At 45.9% G+C, this 19,427-nt stretch overlaps 1 protein-coding gene across 1 annotated transcript; it reads left to right on the forward strand.

The window, feature by feature from the left end:
* Positions 1-6,494: 6,494 nt before the first annotated feature.
* On the forward strand, positions 6,495-17,817 carry GABARAPL2 (GABA type A receptor associated protein like 2). Its single transcript, XM_065898818.1, has 4 exons — positions 6,495-6,606; positions 6,938-6,993; positions 8,142-8,314; positions 17,229-17,817. The coding sequence occupies exons 1-4, from the start codon at positions 6,573-6,575 to the stop codon at positions 17,317-17,319; spliced, it is 354 nt and encodes a 117-aa protein (XP_065754890.1). The 5' UTR covers positions 6,495-6,572; the 3' UTR covers positions 17,320-17,817.
* Positions 17,818-19,427: the final 1,610 nt, after the last annotated feature.

Below are 19,427 nucleotides of genomic sequence, written 5' to 3' on the forward strand. Positions count from 1 at the left end.
AGCCTTGGTCTCCACGGCAACCGACGGGGTAGGGAAAGGAACCAATAGCAAGGAGACGGGCTTCGGTAGGGGTGGGGCTAACGGGACGGTGCCCGCAACTGAAGTGTAGTCGTCGATTTACGCATTACTTGCGCTTTCCCAAAGGCGGACTGTTTATGTGTACCAAAGTCGTAGCCATCGGCTGTGTTAACATTTTTGTAAAATAAGATTTTCATAAATGTTGACTTAAAGTAAATACTTGCATATGTGTCATCTGTTAATCCCCAATATGGTTCATTGTGTACTTAAGTCCAACCAGTCACAGCACACCCTACATTGGAGGAAAACACAGAGAACATGAATGTGGCCGTGGTCCTGGACCTGATCCTGCGCCAAGACCAAACCATGGCTCTTTGTCTCCAAACTTTCTATCGCTTTCATTATATTCCATAGCCGGACAGAAACAGGACACAAATCTCCCTGCTCTTCAAGAGAGAGAAAGGATAATTAGTATATAGCTCTACTATACTTTGTTACCTTAATTGGGCACAAGCTTGGCTACCTGTTTTAGGGGAAGCTATGCTCCTCTCCAAAGATAATGTTGGAGTATCACTTAATTGAATGCTTTCCCCCCACTCCACCCGCCCCCTAGTATTTCGAACATGGCAGAAGGAATTTTTTTTTAACATGGTCAATAGCCAAGTTCTTCACCAAAAGGATCACATTGCAGTTCCAAGAGATAGTGTGAGGTTTGTGCTCAGAATGGAGTCCAGTAGTAGATGCTCCTATTTTGAAGGCAACCTAGAAGGATTTTTTTCCTTCTAGTTTTATTGAGGTTTAATTGACATACAGCACTGTATAAGTTTATGGTGTACAGCATAATGATTTGAGTTACATCATGAAATGGTTACACAATAAGTTTAGTGAATATTGCTTATCTCATATAGATTAAAAATTAAATAGAAAAAAATTTTTTCCTTCTGATAAGAACTCCTAGGATTTACTCTTTCATATATAACATAGAGCAGTGCTAATTATATTTATCATGTTGTACATTACATCCCTAGTACTTATTTATCTTATAACTGTAAGTTTGTACCTTTTGACTTCCTTCATCCAATTCCCCCCTCCCTCCACCTTGCCTCTGATAACCACAAATCTGATCTCTTTTTTATGAGTTTGTTTTTGAAGTATAATTGACCTACAACACTATGTAAGTTCCTGTTACACAACGTAGTGTTTCAATATTTCTATACATTTCAAAATGATCACCATGATAAGTTTAGTCACCATAACCTAGAAGTGGGTTTCCGATGAAGAGAACAGCCGAGATCCTAACAACACAGAAAGAGGTCAAGATGTCCCATAAGGGGAAACTATCCAGGGCCCTTACCACAGTCCAAGATGACAATGTAATCAGCCATAAGTCATTTTTTTGACATATCTGGTCCATTACCACTCATTTTTGCTTTAAAGCTTTTCTGGGGTGGCAACACAGCTCTTAAATACAACAACTGTTAGGCTTAAATCTATGTTATGATTCTGCCATTATACTGTACTTATGCTTTAAGTGAATGTCTTTCATTTATTTAAATAACCAGGAGACTTCCCTAGTGGTCCAGAGGTTAAGACTGCACTCCCAATGCCGGTGGCTGGGGTTCAATCCCTGGTCGGGGAACTAGATCGGTGGCTGGGGTTCAATCCCTGGTCGGGGAACTAGATCCCGTGTGCATGCTGCAACTAAGAGTTCACATGCCACAACTAAGAAGCCCACACACCGCAACTAAGAAGTCCACATGCCGCAACTAATGATCCTGCATGCCACAACTAAAGATGCTACAAGGAAGATCCTGAGTGCCGCAACTAAGACCCAGTGCAGCCAAGATAAAAAAATAAATATTAAAAAAAACCCATTAAAATAAAATTTAGAATAGATGGTTCTGATGTTGCTTCCTGAGGGTGGCTGTGCTGTGAGGAAGGAGGTGTTTGCCTCCAAAGCTCCTTCTTTCAGAAGGAAACACATGCTGTAGCTGGTGTCAGCTTAGTCACTGCTGAAACGGAGGTGACTACTAAGAATTTGGGTGTATGAAGTGCTTCAGCCTCCTCTGAGATGCCATGAGCTTTGCAAAAGTGTTTAATAATAACAGATACTAATATTTACTCTTTGTTCCCCTGATTTGAGGAAACTACTTTTTGTGGTTTTATTTCAATTCTTGACAGAATATTAAATTTTTTTTAAATGCTAAAGATTTGTCTATATTTTGTCATTTTCACACATTCTTGACTAAGAACTGACGTCTCAGTTTCCATTTCCATAATTTTCTCGTGTTTTATGCAATTTACCTCCAAGGACAAAGAAAGTCGTTCTCTAAAAACTATGCATTTTAATCATATTTTACGGCTTCCCTGGTGGCGCAGTGGTTAAGAATCTGCCTGCCAATGCAGGGGACACAGGTTCGAGTCCTGGTCCGGGAAGATCCCACACGCCACAGAGAAAAAAAGCCCCTGCGCCACAACTACTGAGCCTGCACTCTAGAGCCTGTACTCTGCAAGAGAAGCCACAGCAATGACAAGCCCGCGCACAGCAACCAAGAGTAGCCCCCGCTCGCTGCAACTAGAGAAAGCCTGCGCACAGCAACGAAGACCCAATGCAACCAAAAATAAATAAATAAAATTAAATTTTAAAAAATTGTATTCTACTCCTTTCTATAAGCGCCCATTCAGGGTCTCTTGAATCAGGTTAGAACTCCGGAATGTTTGCTTCAACACCTTCCAACATTTCTTTCACCTTGGCATTTATATCACCAAACCTTTGACTTCCCAGTTCCCTCTTCCAACTCCAGGCTTTGTTTCTATCTGTTAAGGAAAGTTTACACTTTGGAAAATGCACCCTTCTTTCTGAAACATAAAATTCACATTCTCTGTGAAGTCTTTTTTAAAATTTTTATTTATTTATTTAGGCTGCATTGGGTCTTAGTTGCAGCACGTGGGATCTTTAGCTGCAGCATGTGGGCTCATAGTTGCGGCATGCAGACTCCTTAGTTGCAGCATGCATGTGGATCTAGTTCCCCGACTGAGGATTGAACCCAGGCCCCCTACATTGGCAGCATGGAGTCTTATCCACTGGACCACCAGGGAAGTCCCTCTGTGAAGTCCTTCTTGATAAGCCACACTTGGCTTTGTGTCAGCCCCCATTGTCCTAGCCATCCCTCAGTATCCATGTTCACATACCTTTGAAATTTACTCTCCATGTTTCACAAGTTGGTGAATGTGTAATTGCATATATGTATTATCCTATTTCTTCTTCTGACTCACCTCGTCAACTAACAACCCTCTCAAGGAAGAGATCCAGTGTCCTTAGAACATTCAGTAAGCTAAATATAATGACCCAATAGGTAAAGAAGGTGATGCATATCATCAAGGCAGATCAGAGACACCAGTTAGAATGGTGAACTGGAAAAGGACATCAAGAAGGTAGGTAAAGATAGAAGACAGACACTGCACATCATTGAGACCATCAGATGACATACATGCCTGTAAGCTGGTGAACAGCAGACCTCTCCCCTGAGAAGTGTACTAAGTTCTTCCAGGTGCAAGCTGGTGTACACATGCTTTGAACTAGGACTCAATGGCCAGCTCAAAGGGAAGCAGGGGGTCTTCGGTCCAATTTCTATCTCCTTCACTGATTCATTATCAGATGGTGAATAACCATCTTCATTCCTCAGTGTTTAGCTCTATTCGCAAAATAGGTATTTTCATTTTTATACTCACTCTCTAGCGGATCTCTAGTTCGATAGCTTTAAATACTTCGCTTCTGAGTTTGAGACTCATAGATCCGTCTACCTACTCTACATCTTTACTTGGATGTGTCTCTTGGGCATCTTAATATAACCAAAACCAAAGCCTTGCTTTGCCCCCCCACCCCCCGCTGGCTCCACCCTATTCCAGTACATCAGTACATGGCAACTCCATTCTTCCAAAACCATGACTTAGACTCATCTCTCATAACTCACATTCAATTGACCAGCAAATTTTGTTGGATATACCTTCAAAATATATGTAGAACACAGCTGCTTCCCAACACCTCCACAGATAACTTCTTGGTCTAAACCAACAAAATCATACACCTAGATTATCACAATAGCCTATTAACTCTTCTGTTGCTTCCATCCTCAACCCCCTATAGTCTATTGTCTACACAGAAGCTAGCCTGATCACTTAAAAAGGAAAGTCATATCATAACACTTTGTTTTTTTAACATTTTTATTGGAGTATAATTGCTTTACAGTGGTGTGTTAGTTTCTGCTTTATAACAGAGTGAATCAGTTATATATATATATATATATATATATATATATATATATATATATTCCCATATCTCTTCCCTCTTGCATCTCCCTCCCTCTCACCCTCCTTATCCCACCCTTCTAGGTGGTCACAAAGCACCGAGCTGATCTCCCTGTGCTATGCGACTGCTTCCCACTAGCTCTCTATTTTACATTTGGTAGTGTATATATGTCCATATATACACTACCACTCTCTCACTTTGTCCTAGCTTACCTGTCCCCCTCCGCATGTCCTCAAGTCCATTCTCTAGTAGGTCTGCGTCTTTATTCCCGTCTTGCCCCTAGGTTCTTCATGCCTGTCACACTTCTTAAAACCCTCCACTGGGACTTCCCTGGTGGTCCAGTGGCTAAAACTCCACGCTCCCAATGCAGGGGGCCTGGGTTCAATCCCTGGTCCGGGAACTAGATCCCACATGCCACAACTAAAGATCCTACATGCCGCAACTAAGACCCGGCATAGCCAAATAAATAAATACTAACAAACAAAAACAAAAACCCTCCACTGACTTCTCATTTCATTCTAAATAAAATCCAAAGTTCTTTAAATGGAATTCAAAGCTCAACTCACTTTTGTTCTAGATCCCTTTGATCTCACCTCCTAACACACACCCTCTTATTTATTCAGCTCCAGCCACAAGGGGTTCCTTCCTGTTCCTAGAATATGCCAAACCACTTTATCTAATATGCATTTGATCCCACACATCACTCTCTAGTCAAGCACCATGCTTTATTTTTCTAAACAGCACCTATCATTACCCAACATATTTTTTTTGTTTTGTCCCACTAGAATGCAAACTCCATAAGAGTGCAAGTGTTGTCTGTTCTGCTCACTGCTTTCCCCCAACACTTAGAACAGTGCTCCTATATGCAACAACAATAATTTCTAGGTATGAAATTCAAAGGATTTTTCACTTCATTTAAAACAGGCAAGAAACAAACACGGATTTTAGTTGCTCAGACACACAGTCTTAAAATATCAAAAATAATTTCAGAATAAAGCTAGATTCCACAACATCCATCAGGAGTTTCAACTGAGGAAATGATGAATGACCATGTTCAAACAAACAGGCCTTTCAGATGCATCAGAATCACAAGCACGTGGCAAGGATCATGTGTCCCAATTAAGTGAATATCTCCTTCTGTATTCACCAGCTCATAAACAGATGATGAACCAGAGCGCACTGCCCTGATGACTCTTGGAGGAAGAAAGGAATGACATCACTGGAGACCCTGAAGGCCTGTGCTCAGGCAGATGGCACACACACACAGCCTAGGCTGTGATTGCTGAACCCCATGCTGAATGGCAAAGAAACCCATCTCGTGACCAGCTATCAGGGGAATTCTCTGAGCCAGACAGTCACCTCTAACTCTTCTGCCAGTTAAGGCGAAGGGGGCTCTTTGTGGTAAGTGTGATGTTACACTCCTCAAATGCGTAGTTATGATAGCTTTTCTTAAATGCTTATTCAAACATTTATTCGTGAATAAGGGAAGGAAATGGGATTTGTTTAAATTCAATTTCTAGGTCCAATGCAACCTATTATGGCTGTCCCCAATACTGAACCCCCGGTTTGTCATCAGTACCCCACCCCACACAGTCCCCTCAAACTAGTCACAGCCTCCAGATTGAGCCCCGAATCTATAACCACTCCAAACAATACTCCCCAAAGTGCCAACGCCCTAAATAGACCCCCTGCCATCACCAACCACCAGAGAACCCTCTTCTGTCATCCATACCTACAAAATCCCCCTGTTGTCACCAACGCCCCAGGCAGGTTTCCCTAATGAATAGTCCTCTATAAGAGCCCTAACCCATCAGCCAGAGCCCCACTCACCCCTTCCCCTTACCAACGTCCACTGAGACCCCACTCCTGTTACCAGTTCTCGAATATCCCCTCCCCAGTCACCAATATCCCTCACGGACATCTGTCACCAACTCTGTCATCCCCACTCCGCCGGCAGCCCCTCTCAGCGACCTCTTCTGTCCCGCCCCTTGACATGCGGCTCCGCCCCTTGACATGCGGTCCCGCCCCTTGGCGCGGCGTCCCAGCGAGCGGCGCCGGAAGCTCCGCCCCCTGAAGGTTGCTAGACTCCGGTAGCCGGAAGTCCCGCCTGCCGTGTAGTCGCCGCCGCCGCCGCTACCGCTACAGCTGCCGCCGCCGGCGCCGCCGCCGTTGTTGTTGTGGTTGGTGCGCTGAGCTCCGCGGCTCCGAGAGCCGGCTGCATCCTTTCTCCGCTGCCGCCGCCGCCATGAAGTGGATGTTCAAGGAGGACCACTCGCTGGGTAAGCACTCGGCCATTGGCCCCGCCGTGGGGGCTGGGGCGGCGGGTGGGCCCCCTCCCCCACTCGGGCCGCCCTGGGCTGGGCCCGGCGGCGCGGATGCCGCACTCTGGTCTCGGGTCGCCGAGGTCCCGGCACCCCGGGCGGCTGCCCACCCACCCCGCGCCGACCTCTGCGGGACCTTCCGGAGCCAGTGGACCGGGGACCGAGGTTGCCGGGACGCCTGAACGAGGACCTGGGGCGTTCACAGGTCACGGTGGGGAGGAGGGCCGGGGGCTCGGGACCCGGCCGGCCGGTCAGGCGCGACAGTCAGCCCGGTGCGTTTCTCCCATAGAACACAGATGCGTGGAATCTGCGAAGATCCGAGCGAAATATCCCGACCGGGTTCCGGTGAGTGGACTCCCCGCCCTCTCACCTCGCTGTCACCCTTGCTGTTTAAGACCCGTGATAGGGCTCCAGGCCATTCAACAGTTGACAAGTTTAGATTCCAGTCCCAGTTATAGTAGCAGATGGGCCAGACTGGGTAAGGGACCAGCTGGGGCCGGGGCGTGAGGGGCTTGAGTTGATGCTGTTCAGGATGCCTCAGTGCTGAACCTCCTGATCTAGGCCAACAAGCTGTCAGAAGCCTCTGGGCTTCCCTAGACAATTATGTAATAAACGATGTTCTAGGACAGGGCAACAGGTCACAGCCACTTTTGGGAATGGTGGTGGAGGGAGACTTTCACTTTTGTCTTGGAAGTGGTACTTTAGTCTCAGGACATTGATCTTTAACTTTGAGCCTCCATCTTTACCTGACTTCTAGTTCCCTTTTCTCACTCTGATCTTGACATCCTTTCCTGACTAAAAAAATCTGAGAAGCCACTGCTAGTGGCTTGTGTTTAATCAATGATACTTATCCTGTATTTATCCCATGGTAGGGGAGATAGTTTCTGTAACCCTTATTTATTTTTAAGGACATCCAGGCCTGTTATTGTAGCTTATTGCTTGTGAACAGTTCCTTTGGGGAGGGGGCAGGAGGGATAAATTTGAAACTTAGTTCAGAGAGAAGCAACAGACCAAATGAAGAGCTTCATTCTTGGCTGGCTGGGCTTGCCAGTCATTCCCATTAGTCCATCCATTCTCATTTCCTGTGTTCCTTGAGATCTTAATTCCTCTGTAGTGTGAAGGCAGATCTATTCTGTGGTCCAGCCTGGAGTAACAGGCTGTAGAGGAAACCCTCACCAGATATTTTCGAGTCTGCCCAGACAAAATGTTGAAAAGCTTTGTAGTGAGGGCTGTGTTTCTCTTATGCGTGCTGAGATCAGGGATGAGAAATATAATAGTTGACCACAGAAAAGCACTTACCGTTTCCCTATAACACATTTATATCAGTTCTTAACCTCCAGAGTGTGTGGTTTATTAAATCAGGGGCATATTTTCTCATGTTATGCAGTTTCCCAAACACCTCCTTGCCCACACACTGTTCATCAGCTGTCCAACAATGCAGGGCCAGAGCCTCACATTAGAAATCTAGTCCTGACCTTTCTTTGCTTTCACAGGTGATTGTGGAAAAAGTCTCAGGCTCTCAGATTGTTGACATTGACAAACGGAAGTATCTGGTTCCATCTGACATCACTGTGGCTCAGTTCATGTGGATCATCAGGAAAAGGATCCAGCTTCCTTCTGAAAAGGCAATATTCCTGTTTGTGGATAAGACAGTCCCACAGTCCAGGTGAGAGCTGTTTACTGCTATTGGCCATCTGCTTGATTGCTTACAGAACTCAAAACTTTGGAGGTCTGAAAACTCTTAGAGGTCCTGACGAGAAATCTGATTTTTGTGCTCCCTGACATCAGTAGTTCAAGGAAAACAAGAAAGGGCTTCAATAGGTGGGTGTGCGCTTTGGGTTAAAAAAACAGAACAAGGCCTGGACTTAAATTTCATCATTTCTTTTTTTTTTTTTATCCTCAAACACCCAAGAATCCCTTTAAATAGTTCAGGACTTAATTAGGCTTAAGCTATCAGTAGAACTGAAGCCTGAAACGAGGTTTTCTCCAAATGATCCATGAAATAAGTCCTGTCGTTCTTCCTCAGGAGCTTGTGGTCCCTGCTGAGGCTCAGCTTCAGTTAATCACCCTGCCTACTTGCTCGCTTTCCAGGCTCAGCTCTGGCCACTGTGAGAGTACCTTGAGAGCAGCTGCCTGATCCTCAAGTACGTGGAAATGGCTGCTGGCCAGCAAAGGGCTCTGAGGTCTCTTTACAGACTTACACCTCTCTTGGTGCCACCTGCTCTGACTTTCAGAGTAACCACCCCCTTGCTCTTGCTCTTGTGCTGCCTGGAAGCAACCTTTGGGATAACTTGGGGCCTGAATCTAGGCAGGGGCATTACAGTTCCCTTCTAGGTAGTTGACAGTCTGGCTTTAGTCCTCTGTGCAAAGAGGAAAATTTTCTGGCTCAGTCTGTATCTCTGGTCAGTCCTTTCCTATTACTGATTTGAGTACTTCTAGGCCCCTCCTCTGAATGTGAATTCCTGGCTCTGTCTCATCTTAGTGACCCAAACTAAGTTTCATTTGTTATCCCCCCAAAAATAGTACTTCTGAAGCTAAGGCTTTAAGAACTCCTGGGAACTAGCCCAATGTGGCCAAAATATGTTTCCTTTGAAAATCCTTGAAAGCTCCAGAAGAGGCCTAAGCCATGTTCTAGTCCTTTTCCTATGAAAGGTAGACAACTCTGGCTACTTTTTGGTCTGATTTTCTCTTTCCCAGTCTCTACCACCTCCACCTCTTGGTGTTTGGCAGAGGATAAGGGAGAAATGGAAGGTTCTTCCGTTAGGCCAAGGTTCTGCCTGAGGAGACAGGCCAGGTCCTGCCTAATGGGTGCCATTGGTCTGCTTACAGCTGTAGCTTAGGAAGCTGTGGTGTTGCCAGGGGTGACCTGGTCATCCCATTGGGCTCTCCCAGCCTTCCTTCGCAGGCCTCTGGGCAGTGTGGTGCTAGGCACACTCTTCACCAGGGAAGGCTGGTGAAGCCCTGGGCATCTGTGGTCACTCTCCGCTTCCCTTCAGGTAGTGGGGGAGATAAATCTTCATTCATGCCACCTGCAACTTCTGCAGCTCCTTGGTGGCCCTATGTTTTCTCCTTCCCGGTGGTGGCTTCTTATGGGAGGAAGTAGGTGACTAGGACCTGTGGCATTGAGTTTTATTTTCCTTGATTCTAATCCTCTGATACTTCTTGAAAGAAATGAAGCAGGCTTCTGGAGACATTAAGATTACGTTATCTAGCAATTAAAATGGCTGAAGATTTTAACTAACGCCCTCTCCCCCATTATCCCTGAAATATAAATAGAATTGGAAACGAAAAGTGATTCTCAGGGCAGCAGAGGCTGCTTCAGGGCCATTTTCTAAGTTTTATTTGCCTTTCCAACCTGGTAAGAATCCTCCCTGGAACAGATTACAGCAGTGACCCAAGTCACTAACCAGCCCCTCTGCCCAGGCTCTTCAGCACCTTTGGACCCAGTTAATGACTTCCTGCCCCATATTTAATGTACCAGTTCTTTGCTTGTTTGGTTTTATTCTTAAAAACAAATTTGCTTATAAATAAAAGAGGCATGTGACATCATTGGCCTTTATGCAACTGATGGCTGCACAAAGAAAATTGCCAGTCTCCTTCCTAAAGCTACTGTTTGACTCAGTGTTGCCATTTCCTCCCCAAGGCAGTAGCAGCCTCTTTCGTAGCACTTTTCAGCCTCCTTAGGGAAGCATGGAGCCTCCTTTAACCTTCAGCCAGTGCTTGCAGCCTTTGGAGAGTGGCTGGGGAAATCAGAGTTGAGAGAGGAGGAGCCCTCCCCCATACCATAACAGACAGATCTACACAAGGATAACTTAATGTCTGAGGCTGAGCGAAAGTAACTTCATTTGTTCCTGCCTTGAAGCGGAACTTTGCAGGTGACCATCACGTAAAATAACGTGATTATTGTTTGAGTAGTTAGTATTAAATATTGATTCTAGAAATAGAGACAGAAGCAAGTCTCTAAGAGTTTTACTTTCAAAATTCTGAGTTCTCTTTTTTTAAAAAGGGGAGATCTCAACTGCCTTTTCCCATTTCCCATTGAAAAGTTGAATTCTCTGCCTAGGTGCCTGCATCCAGAATTGGGCCAGAAATGAAGGGAAAACTGCCTTGGTGCAGACAGGACTTGAGAAAGAATATCAGTGTATGTTTCCCAGTCACGGCTTTAGAGGGGAACCCAGACATGGCAATGGTGCCCACCTTTGGTCTTTGTTTAGAGCACAGATAAGAGTCTTCTTAATCCCCTGTCTAAAATAGAAACAGGAGTATATTTTATTAAATAATATATATCTAAGATGTTATAACTTGGGAATGTTACATTGGGAAATCCGTGCTGTTTAAGATTATGGTGTTTAGTTGCTCCTGGCCCTTAAAGAGGTACTAAGTAAGCTCTTAAAGAGGTACTAAAAGAAGTTGTGATGTCTTACAGTCCAGACTTCATTTAGAAAGGTGCTTAAATTAAGCACATTTGATCATTTCTGGGTAAATACCTCTTCAAGAGCAGGGTTTATCTTAACAGTGGAATAGAGTTTATTTATATCGGAGAAAAATCTGATAAAAGGAATAAGCAGTAGTTAATTTTTGTATTTTAGAATCTTGGGCAGCCTTTAGGGCCATGTTAATTTTCACTCTGAGGCCTGTGCCTTTCCAGGATCCACAGCAGTGGCTGTTGTCCTCCCAGTTCACCCCACCCACCCTCCCCCTGCTGGGAAAGAGATAAATCCAGATACAGTGGAAGCACGTGGGGCGCAGAGCAGATGGATGGCCGGGTGGCCCATCAGCCCAGCCAATTCCTGAGTCAGGCTGGACCCCACAGCCTCCGCAGCCTGGCCTTGGCTGGGCCCAGGGGAAGGCTGTGCAGGGATAGGGCATCCACACAGTTCTAGGTCAGCCTCCCCCAGTTCGTAGGCTGGTGAGCAGCTTGAAACTGGCATGCCCTCAGCAGCATGGCCATTCCTGGGTGTGGATCCTTCTGAAAAGTGCCTTTATTATTGGTTAGTTTGTCTAGACCGGTTTATCTTGAATGGAAGTGTAGGGGACAGGGTTTTAGGGGGCAATTTAGGTTCATTTCACTCAGTACTTCAGGGTCCCACCATACCTTTAGCTTGGCTCCATGGCTTAAATCTGCCACTGGCTTTCCCATTTCTTCCCTTGTCAGACTCAGAGCTTGAAGGTGGCAGTCCCCTGCCACCAGTGCTCAGCAGCCTCCTTCTTGGATGAGTGTCTCTTTGCGTTCAGATCCTCTGCTGCTCCAGTAGTGGCCCATCTGGTGCTGTGTGGCTTGGGCCTCTGGATTCTGAGAGGGGAGCCCGACTTCTCAGAGGTGTACAGAACTTGTCCTAAAGGAACACACCGGCCTTCTGCTGTACGCTGCCTGCTGAAAAGGGGCACGTTTTGCATCCCTGCCCTTCCACTTGGCTCTTCTTTTTTTTTTTTTTTTAATTATTTTGTGTCCCTCATGACTTTTTTTTAAAGAGGGCTCTTTTTTAAAAAATTTAATTTAATTTAATTATTTATTTTTGGCTGTGTTGGGTCTTCATTGCTGTGTGCGGGCTTTCTCTAGTTGCGGTGAGCGGGGACTACTCTTCGTTGTGGTGTGCGGGCTTCTCGTTGGAGTGGCTTCTTTTGTTGCGGAGCACGGGCGCTTCAGTAGTTGTGGCATGTGGGCTCAGTAGTTGTGGCATGTGGGCTCAGTAGTTGTGGCTCACTAGCTTAGTTGCTCCGCGGCATGTGGGATCTTCCCGGAACAGGGCTCAAAGCCGTGTCCCCTGCATTGGCAGGCAGATTCTTAACCACTGCACCACCAGGGAAGCCCTTGGCTATTCCTTTTCTTTTTCTTCTTTTTTTTGGCTTGGCACCCTGCACTCCACTCCACAAGAACCACGCCTGACCCAGCGTGGTCTTGAGCGCTGCCACCTCACCAGACCCTCTCTCCCGCTTTCCCTCCCACCGCCCGGGATCCAGCTTCCCTCCTGCCGCCTCAGCCATCAGCGACAGTGACACCCTCTCCTCCCCTCCCGCAGCTCCCCATGCCAGGTCGCCGCACCAGACAGCGGGTAACCGCCTTGGCTATTCTTTTAATGGAACTTTTTTTTCTTTTTAATTTATTGTATTATTTTTGGCTGCATTGAGTCTTCGTTGCTGCATGTGGGCTTTTTCTAGTTACGGTGAGCGGGGACTACTCCTTGTTGCGGTGTGCGGGCTTCTCATTGCGGTGGCTTCTCTTGTTGTGGAGCACGGTTCTAGGTGCGTGGGCTTCGGTAGTTGTGGCTTGTGGGCTCAGTAGTTGTGGCATGCGGGCTCTAGAGCACAGGCTTAGTAGTTGTGGCGCACGGGCTTAGTTGCTCCATGGCATGTAGGATCCTCCTGGACCAGGGCTCGAACCCGTGTCCCCTGCATTGGCAGGTGGATTCTCAACCACTGCGCCACCAGGGAAGCCCCTTAATGGGACTTTTAAAAAAAGTATTTTGAAACTATATTTGTAGCCCTGCTCTTTTTTGGCTCCAGACCAAGTTATTCTGACTCTGTATGTGTGTGGCCTGATCCCACATTTGCTGTTTTTGAATTATACTGTACAGATGCGCCAGTCTTCTTTCTTGTCACCTAGGGAAGCCTTGGAATCAGGCGTTCAGTCACGGGCTGCTGACTGGAGCGTTTAGCTCCCAGTGTTGAGCATTGTCAGTTTTCAAGTTCCTGCCCAAGGGATACCCTGAGTATAAGGACACTGTGCTACTGCCAACTAAGTAGAGTTTCCACATGACACTGTGTGGCAGAGAAAAGGAGAACAGTGAAAGGGCTCTTAAAATCATTAGGCACAGCCATCGAATTGTAAAATTACAGGATTTGAAGGACCTGCTGCTCAAGGTGTGATACAGAAGCTGGCAGCAGTGCCCTTCCCTGGGAATTTGTTAGATAGAAACGTAGAATCTCATCCTTGACCCAGACCTTCAGAATCAAAACAGGCACTTTAACAAGACATCCAGGTGATTCCCTATGCATGTTTGTATGTGTGAGAAGTGCTATTCTAAGAGAGGTCTTCACAGAAGGTACAAGAATGCTGACATTAGGTCATTAGATCTAGTTGTGTATCACATGGAGGCAGCACAACTTGGTGGTAAGAATGTCTCCTAGCTTTGTGATCTGGCATGAATTAGTTAACCTCTCTGTGCCTCACTTTGTTTTTTAAATTAACTAACTTATTTATTTTGGCTGTTTTGGGTCTTCGTTTCTGTGTGAGGGCTTTCTCTTGTTGCGGCGAGCGGGGGCCACTCTTCATTGCGATGCGCGGGCCTCTCACTATCGCGGCCTCTCTTGTTGCGGAGCACAGGCTCCAGACGCACAGGCTCAGTAGTTGTGGCGCACAGGCCTAGGTGCTCCGCGGCATGTGGGATCCTCCCAGACCAGGGCTCGAACCCGTATCCCCTACATTGGCAGGCAGACTCTCAACCACTGCGCCACCAGGGAAGCCCTGTGCCTCACTTTTATTATCTGAACTATGGATTATGATTGTACCTGCCTCCTAAGATTGTTCTGAGGGTAAAGAGTTAATACATGTAATGCACTTAAAACAAGTGCTTGGCACATAGTGTTTGCTATTATAATTAGAATTTTTATGATCAGCCTTTATAGCTGCTAGGGCACTGTTAAATTTATAAACCAAAGCGTTACTTAAAAGACAATGGAATCTGAAGACAGAAAGCCACATGATTATGGGTCCTCCTCCCCCAACCCCGTCAGAGTCTCAGAGCCTGCCTTAGACAGTAGTTGTTCCCTGGTCATTGTTCACTGCAGACAATGTTCAGAGTCTGGGGTTTATAAAGCTCCTCAAGTATTTCTAACTCAGCAGCACAACTTAAGAGTCACTGCCCTTGGGCTTGTAACTTGCTAGGAGAAGAGCAGAGCTTAGTCTGGCAGATGGAACCAGACTTGACATAGGCATCAAGGTGTGGCTGCCGCCTTTGAATTGCACACAGTGTCTGCTCCTTCCAAACCCCTTTGGTAATGATAGTGGGGAGACTGTAGTTCAGGTCTTATCAAGGTCACCCTGGACACTTGTACCAAGAGGGGCAAGAGAGTTGTGGCAGTAACGGTAGCTGTCTTCCCCTTGGCCTCATTCTGAGGATTCTCAGGGAAAAGCTGGGTTCCTCAGGGCATTCCTAACCACCAGGGTGAAAGTCTTCTTGAGAGACCTCGCTACTTGTTCAAACCCTTTGCTAGTTGCTGGCTCTTCACTCCACTTCCTGGCTCACTCTACTTCCTAGTCCCATGCTTTTAAAGATAAGCATCTCCAAAACAAACAAAGACAGACAAGCATCTCTCCCTCTGGCAAGGGGATTGTTTCTCAACTTGGCTGCATAGGGAATCATCTTGGGCATTTTTTTAAAATTAATTAATTTATTTTTGGCTGCGTTTGGTCTTGCTGCGCGTGGGCGGGCTTTCTCTAGTTGCGGTGAGCGGGGGCTACTCTTCGTTGTGGTGCGCAAGCTTCTCATTGCGGAGGCTTCTCTTGTTGCGGAGCATGGGCTCTAGGCGCACAGGCTTCAGTAGTTGTGGCATGTGGGCTCAGTAGTTGTGGCGCACAGGCTTGGTTGCTCCGCGGCACGTGGGATCTTCCTGGACCAGGGCTCGAACCCGTGTCACCTGAATTGGCAGGCGGATTCTTAACCACTGTGCCACCAGGGAAGTCCCCATCTTGGGCATTTTAAAACTTACTGATGCCTGGGTCCTACCTCCAGAGATTCTGATTTAATTGGTCTGGGGTGGGACATGTCTTTCAAGCTCCCCATTGTTTCTGCTGTGCAGCTGAAGTTGAGACCTACCACCCACCACAGGTGTTCTCATGGGCACGGGTTCCTCCCTCTACCCACTGCCCCCCAAGTCCTCACATGTTCCAGGGCAGTGTCGTCAATAGAAATGGCATGTGAGCCACATACGCAATCTAAAATTCTCTAGTAGCCACATTAAAAAAGAAAAACAGGTGAAGTTAATTTTAATAGTATTTTTTTATCTGGTATATCCAAAATGGCATCATTTCAACATGTAGTCAAAATTGAGATATTTTACATCTTTTTTTCATACTCTGATACTTTGAAATCTTGTGTATGTCTTACACTTACGGCACATAGCAATTCAGATGAGCCACATTTAATGTGCTGAACATAGTGGCGACTGCACTGGACAGCAGAAGTGTAGGACATTTCTGTCACAGGAGAAATTTGTAGTGGACAGTGCTGTTTCAGGGAGTCCTTATTTTACAAATTCCAGTTAGATCCTCACAGGAAGCACGATTTTATTGTACAAGATGCCAGTGACAGGCCATTCTGTATTCATACTCATCCACTCCTACGTTATTACTAGTTCTCATCTACCCACACAGCCGAACCAGCTAAGCTTGAAAATGGGCAGGAAGAGTAGGAAAGGAGAAAAACTCCCCTTTATAAATAAATGTGGTCTGCATTCCTGTTTACATGGTGGTCCCATACAGCTGCCAGGAGCAAAGCAGCAGCGTGGGGCAGCCTTTGCTTCACTGGCTTGAGGCCTCCGACCCCTCTTTATCTACCCTCTGGCCCTTGTTCTCCTGAGTCCTGCATTTAAGCATCTGTTAAGACCTGTCCGGGCTTAGTGACCTCTGTCTCCTCGGGCGGCTCTCAGACTGCTTTGTCAGTGCTGGTTCTGGTTGACCCCACCATGCGTGGTCATGCTGAGGTTTAGCACATGTCTGCACCTCCTCCTGCTTATCTCTAATAGAGCAGTCATGTGGCCAGAGCTCACCTGGGGCTCCAGGTGTTACTAGTCTTACTCTGGAGCCAGTGCACCTCAGCTTCATGGCAGAGAACTAGATTAGGTCTCCCCTGCTGCAGTCTGTTTTACTGCTGAGGGAAAGCCAGCTCTCCCACCCACCCATGTTTAGTTTGAGAAATATCTATTTCTGGAGGGTTCTTAGGAAGCTTGGGCAAGACTTCTTTGGATCCCAGATATAATATGAGAGCTTTTTGCATTACATGTGAGGAAAGTAACTTCCCTTCGATGACGCTGATGCAGATCTCTGGGGCACAGGGTTTCTGGCGGGCGAACTTCCACAGGAATCGGCCCACTCATTCTTTATCATGCTAGGTACGAATTATAAATCTTCAAATAGACCAGCCCTGAGGAGAGGAAAGCACAAGTACTCGTCCTTACCTTTGTCTCTCACCCACACAGGGATGGGCCTCTTAGACTCTTATTTTGCTTACTAGCTTTTCTCCCTAGCGCCCTCCCGCCCCTGCCATTCAGAAAGCATTGCGAAAGCACTAACCAGTACTAACCAACCACATCCACCCTAGGAGCTAGAGCTGGCTTCTGAAGGAATACCTTGGTGTAAGGGTGAGTCAAATGGCCTTGCCTGGGACAGGAGGATGGAGGTTGATTCTAGTCTTATCTATCGATTCCCAGAGAATTACTTTTTATCACCTACCACCAAAGGTGTGACAGAGTAGCTAGTTTAAGTACTGAAATTCTTTATCCTCAAGCCATCTTTCTCCCAACACGTAGACCCAGTGATCAAACCCAATTCTCAATGTTGTTTTTTGTTTTTCTCTTTCAAGCCTAACTATGGGACAGCTTTACGAGAAGGAAAAAGATGAAGATGGATTCTTGTATGTGGCCTACAGTGGAGAAAACACTTTTGGCTTCTGAGGGCCAGTGCTGGGCTAGGTGCACCGTTCCTGCTTGTGTATCTTGTAAATAGCTGGCCATTTTCAGTTACTATACCAGAACCTCTTAACATAGACCTATCAGTGCATTTGTAACTGGATTTATTTCTTAATATATTGGAAGGTATTGTTTCCTTAGACTAGTAAATTATCATACAGAGTTTTATTTTGAGTTTTTCTTTTTGTGCACTGTCCTCATGGCTATACTCTCCAGGGAACTTGTTCCTCTGGGAATCTTATTTAACGAAGATATTTCCATATTGAAGTGAGGTAGGTGGGAATTAAAATGAAAGGGAGGGAGATGATGCATTTATTCTCGATTATGTTTGAGGTGTTAGATGGCTAAGTATTAAAAGCATCCAAATTAAATCCTTAGCAATCAGAACACTTGCTTCACTAATCATGTTGGACTGAACTAATCTGTTCCTCTTTCTGAAACTGTTAAGGTAAATAATTAACAATAAAACTTCCTCTTATAAAGGCATTGCAGTGTGACCATGTCCTTTATTCACCTTCTTATAAATGGGACAGAGAAGTAGCTCCTACCTCTGCCAGGCTAGGAGGAGGATTTGTGGGGCCTATGGCAGCACAGCTGGGCACAGGAAGCAGTGGTCTGTGTCATGAGGAGGGAACTTTTTTTTTAAAGTGGTTAATATATTCACATGGTTCAGATGTCAAGTCTCTCTAAAATGGTATACATGGAGAAGTCCTTCTCCCACCACTGTTTTCTGATTACCCTAACCCTCCACTTTTTGGGAAACTACTTGTACTGGCATCTTGTTTCTTTTCAGTTTGTTTTTGCAAGTTCAATTAAATACGAATATATGTCCAAAATGTTTTTTTATACAAAAGAGAACACATTGTATCTATACTTAAGTACATTGCTTTTTTTAAAACAGTATATCCTAGTGATCTTTCCATATCAGTTCATAGAAAGCCTTTTAATTTATTTTAGTATTGCATTGTGTGGATATATCATTATTACTGAAACTGAACAGGACCCTGTGGGGCTCCTGGGCACAGAAGCCTTTACGTGTTCCCCGTTTCTTGTAGGGAACAGACCCCAGCCTCCATGACCTTCGCTGAGTTTCAAAGGGCAGATTCAAACAGTTGCTAATCAGGGAAGGGAGGGGATGCAGAGACAAGGTGGTAGGAGCAGCCAAGAAACAACAGTGTAGCCTTGGGGCAGGTCCTGGTTCCAGGTCAAGGGGTACACATAACACCTTTGAGCTCTTTACAGAACTAAAACTCCCAACAAATGGAAGATGTTATGTTAGCATTCTTCATTCCAGAGAAGACCACCTGAGGCCAGATTAAAGGAACCAGAGAAGCTTATCAAGAGACCATCTGAGGCCTGGGACTGCCCTGGTGGTCCAGTGGCTAAGACTCCTTGCTCCCAATGCAGGGGACCTGGGTTCGATCCCTGGTCAGGGAACTAGATTCCCCCATGCCTCAACTAAAGATCCCATGTGCTGCAACTAAGACCCAGGCAGCCAAATAAATAAATATTAAAAAAAAAAAGAGAGAGACCACCTGAGGCCAGATTAAGGGAAACAGAGAAGCTCAGTAGGAGGAGACCACGTGAGGCCAGATTAAAGGGATGCAGGCCCTGCACACACCCTAATCTTATTGGCAACTCTGCCCATTGCTATAAAACTCCTCACCAAATCCCCCCGGGGTTGGGATACACAGTTTTTGAGGCACGAGCCCACTGTGTCCCCCTTTGCTTGGCAAAGCAATAAAGCTTTTCTGCTTCACCCAAAACTCTTGTCTCCGAGATTGAATGCAGCACTGGTGCACAGAGGCTGAGTTTTCAGCAACATTCCTAACTAGTGCCCTATTAACGGCATTTGGGTGGTTTGCAGTCTTTTACTATTACATACCGTGTTGGAATGATAACCATACACGTTATATGTACATGCATTCATGGTGCTGCTTTACAACCACTTTCTACAAATGAAAATTCAGATTTCTCCAGGCCATACATTTTATGATTTCTCACAAATTAGATGTGTAGGCTTGCCACTACACAGATGCATCTAAAAGGAAATGCTTATTTACTTCTCTAAGTCTTCCCCAGACTGTGGCTGG

The sequence above is a fragment of the Phocoena phocoena genome, chromosome 20, assembly GCF_963924675.1.
Source record: "Phocoena phocoena chromosome 20, mPhoPho1.1, whole genome shotgun sequence".
NCBI lineage: Eukaryota > Metazoa > Chordata > Mammalia > Artiodactyla > Phocoenidae > Phocoena > Phocoena phocoena.

Bases quoted from the DNA above. Each gene is read 5' to 3' on its own strand.
- GABARAPL2 (XM_065898818.1), top strand. From the start codon at position 6,573: ATGAAGTGGATGTTCAAGGAGGACCACTCGCTGG. The intron at 6,994-8,141 runs GTGAGTGGACTC...TTGCTTTCACAG, and splicing joins AATATCCCGACCGGGTTCCG to GTGATTGTGGAAAAAGTCTC. The intron at 8,315-17,228 runs GTGAGAGCTGTT...TTCTCTTTCAAG, and splicing joins AAGACAGTCCCACAGTCCAG to CCTAACTATGGGACAGCTTT.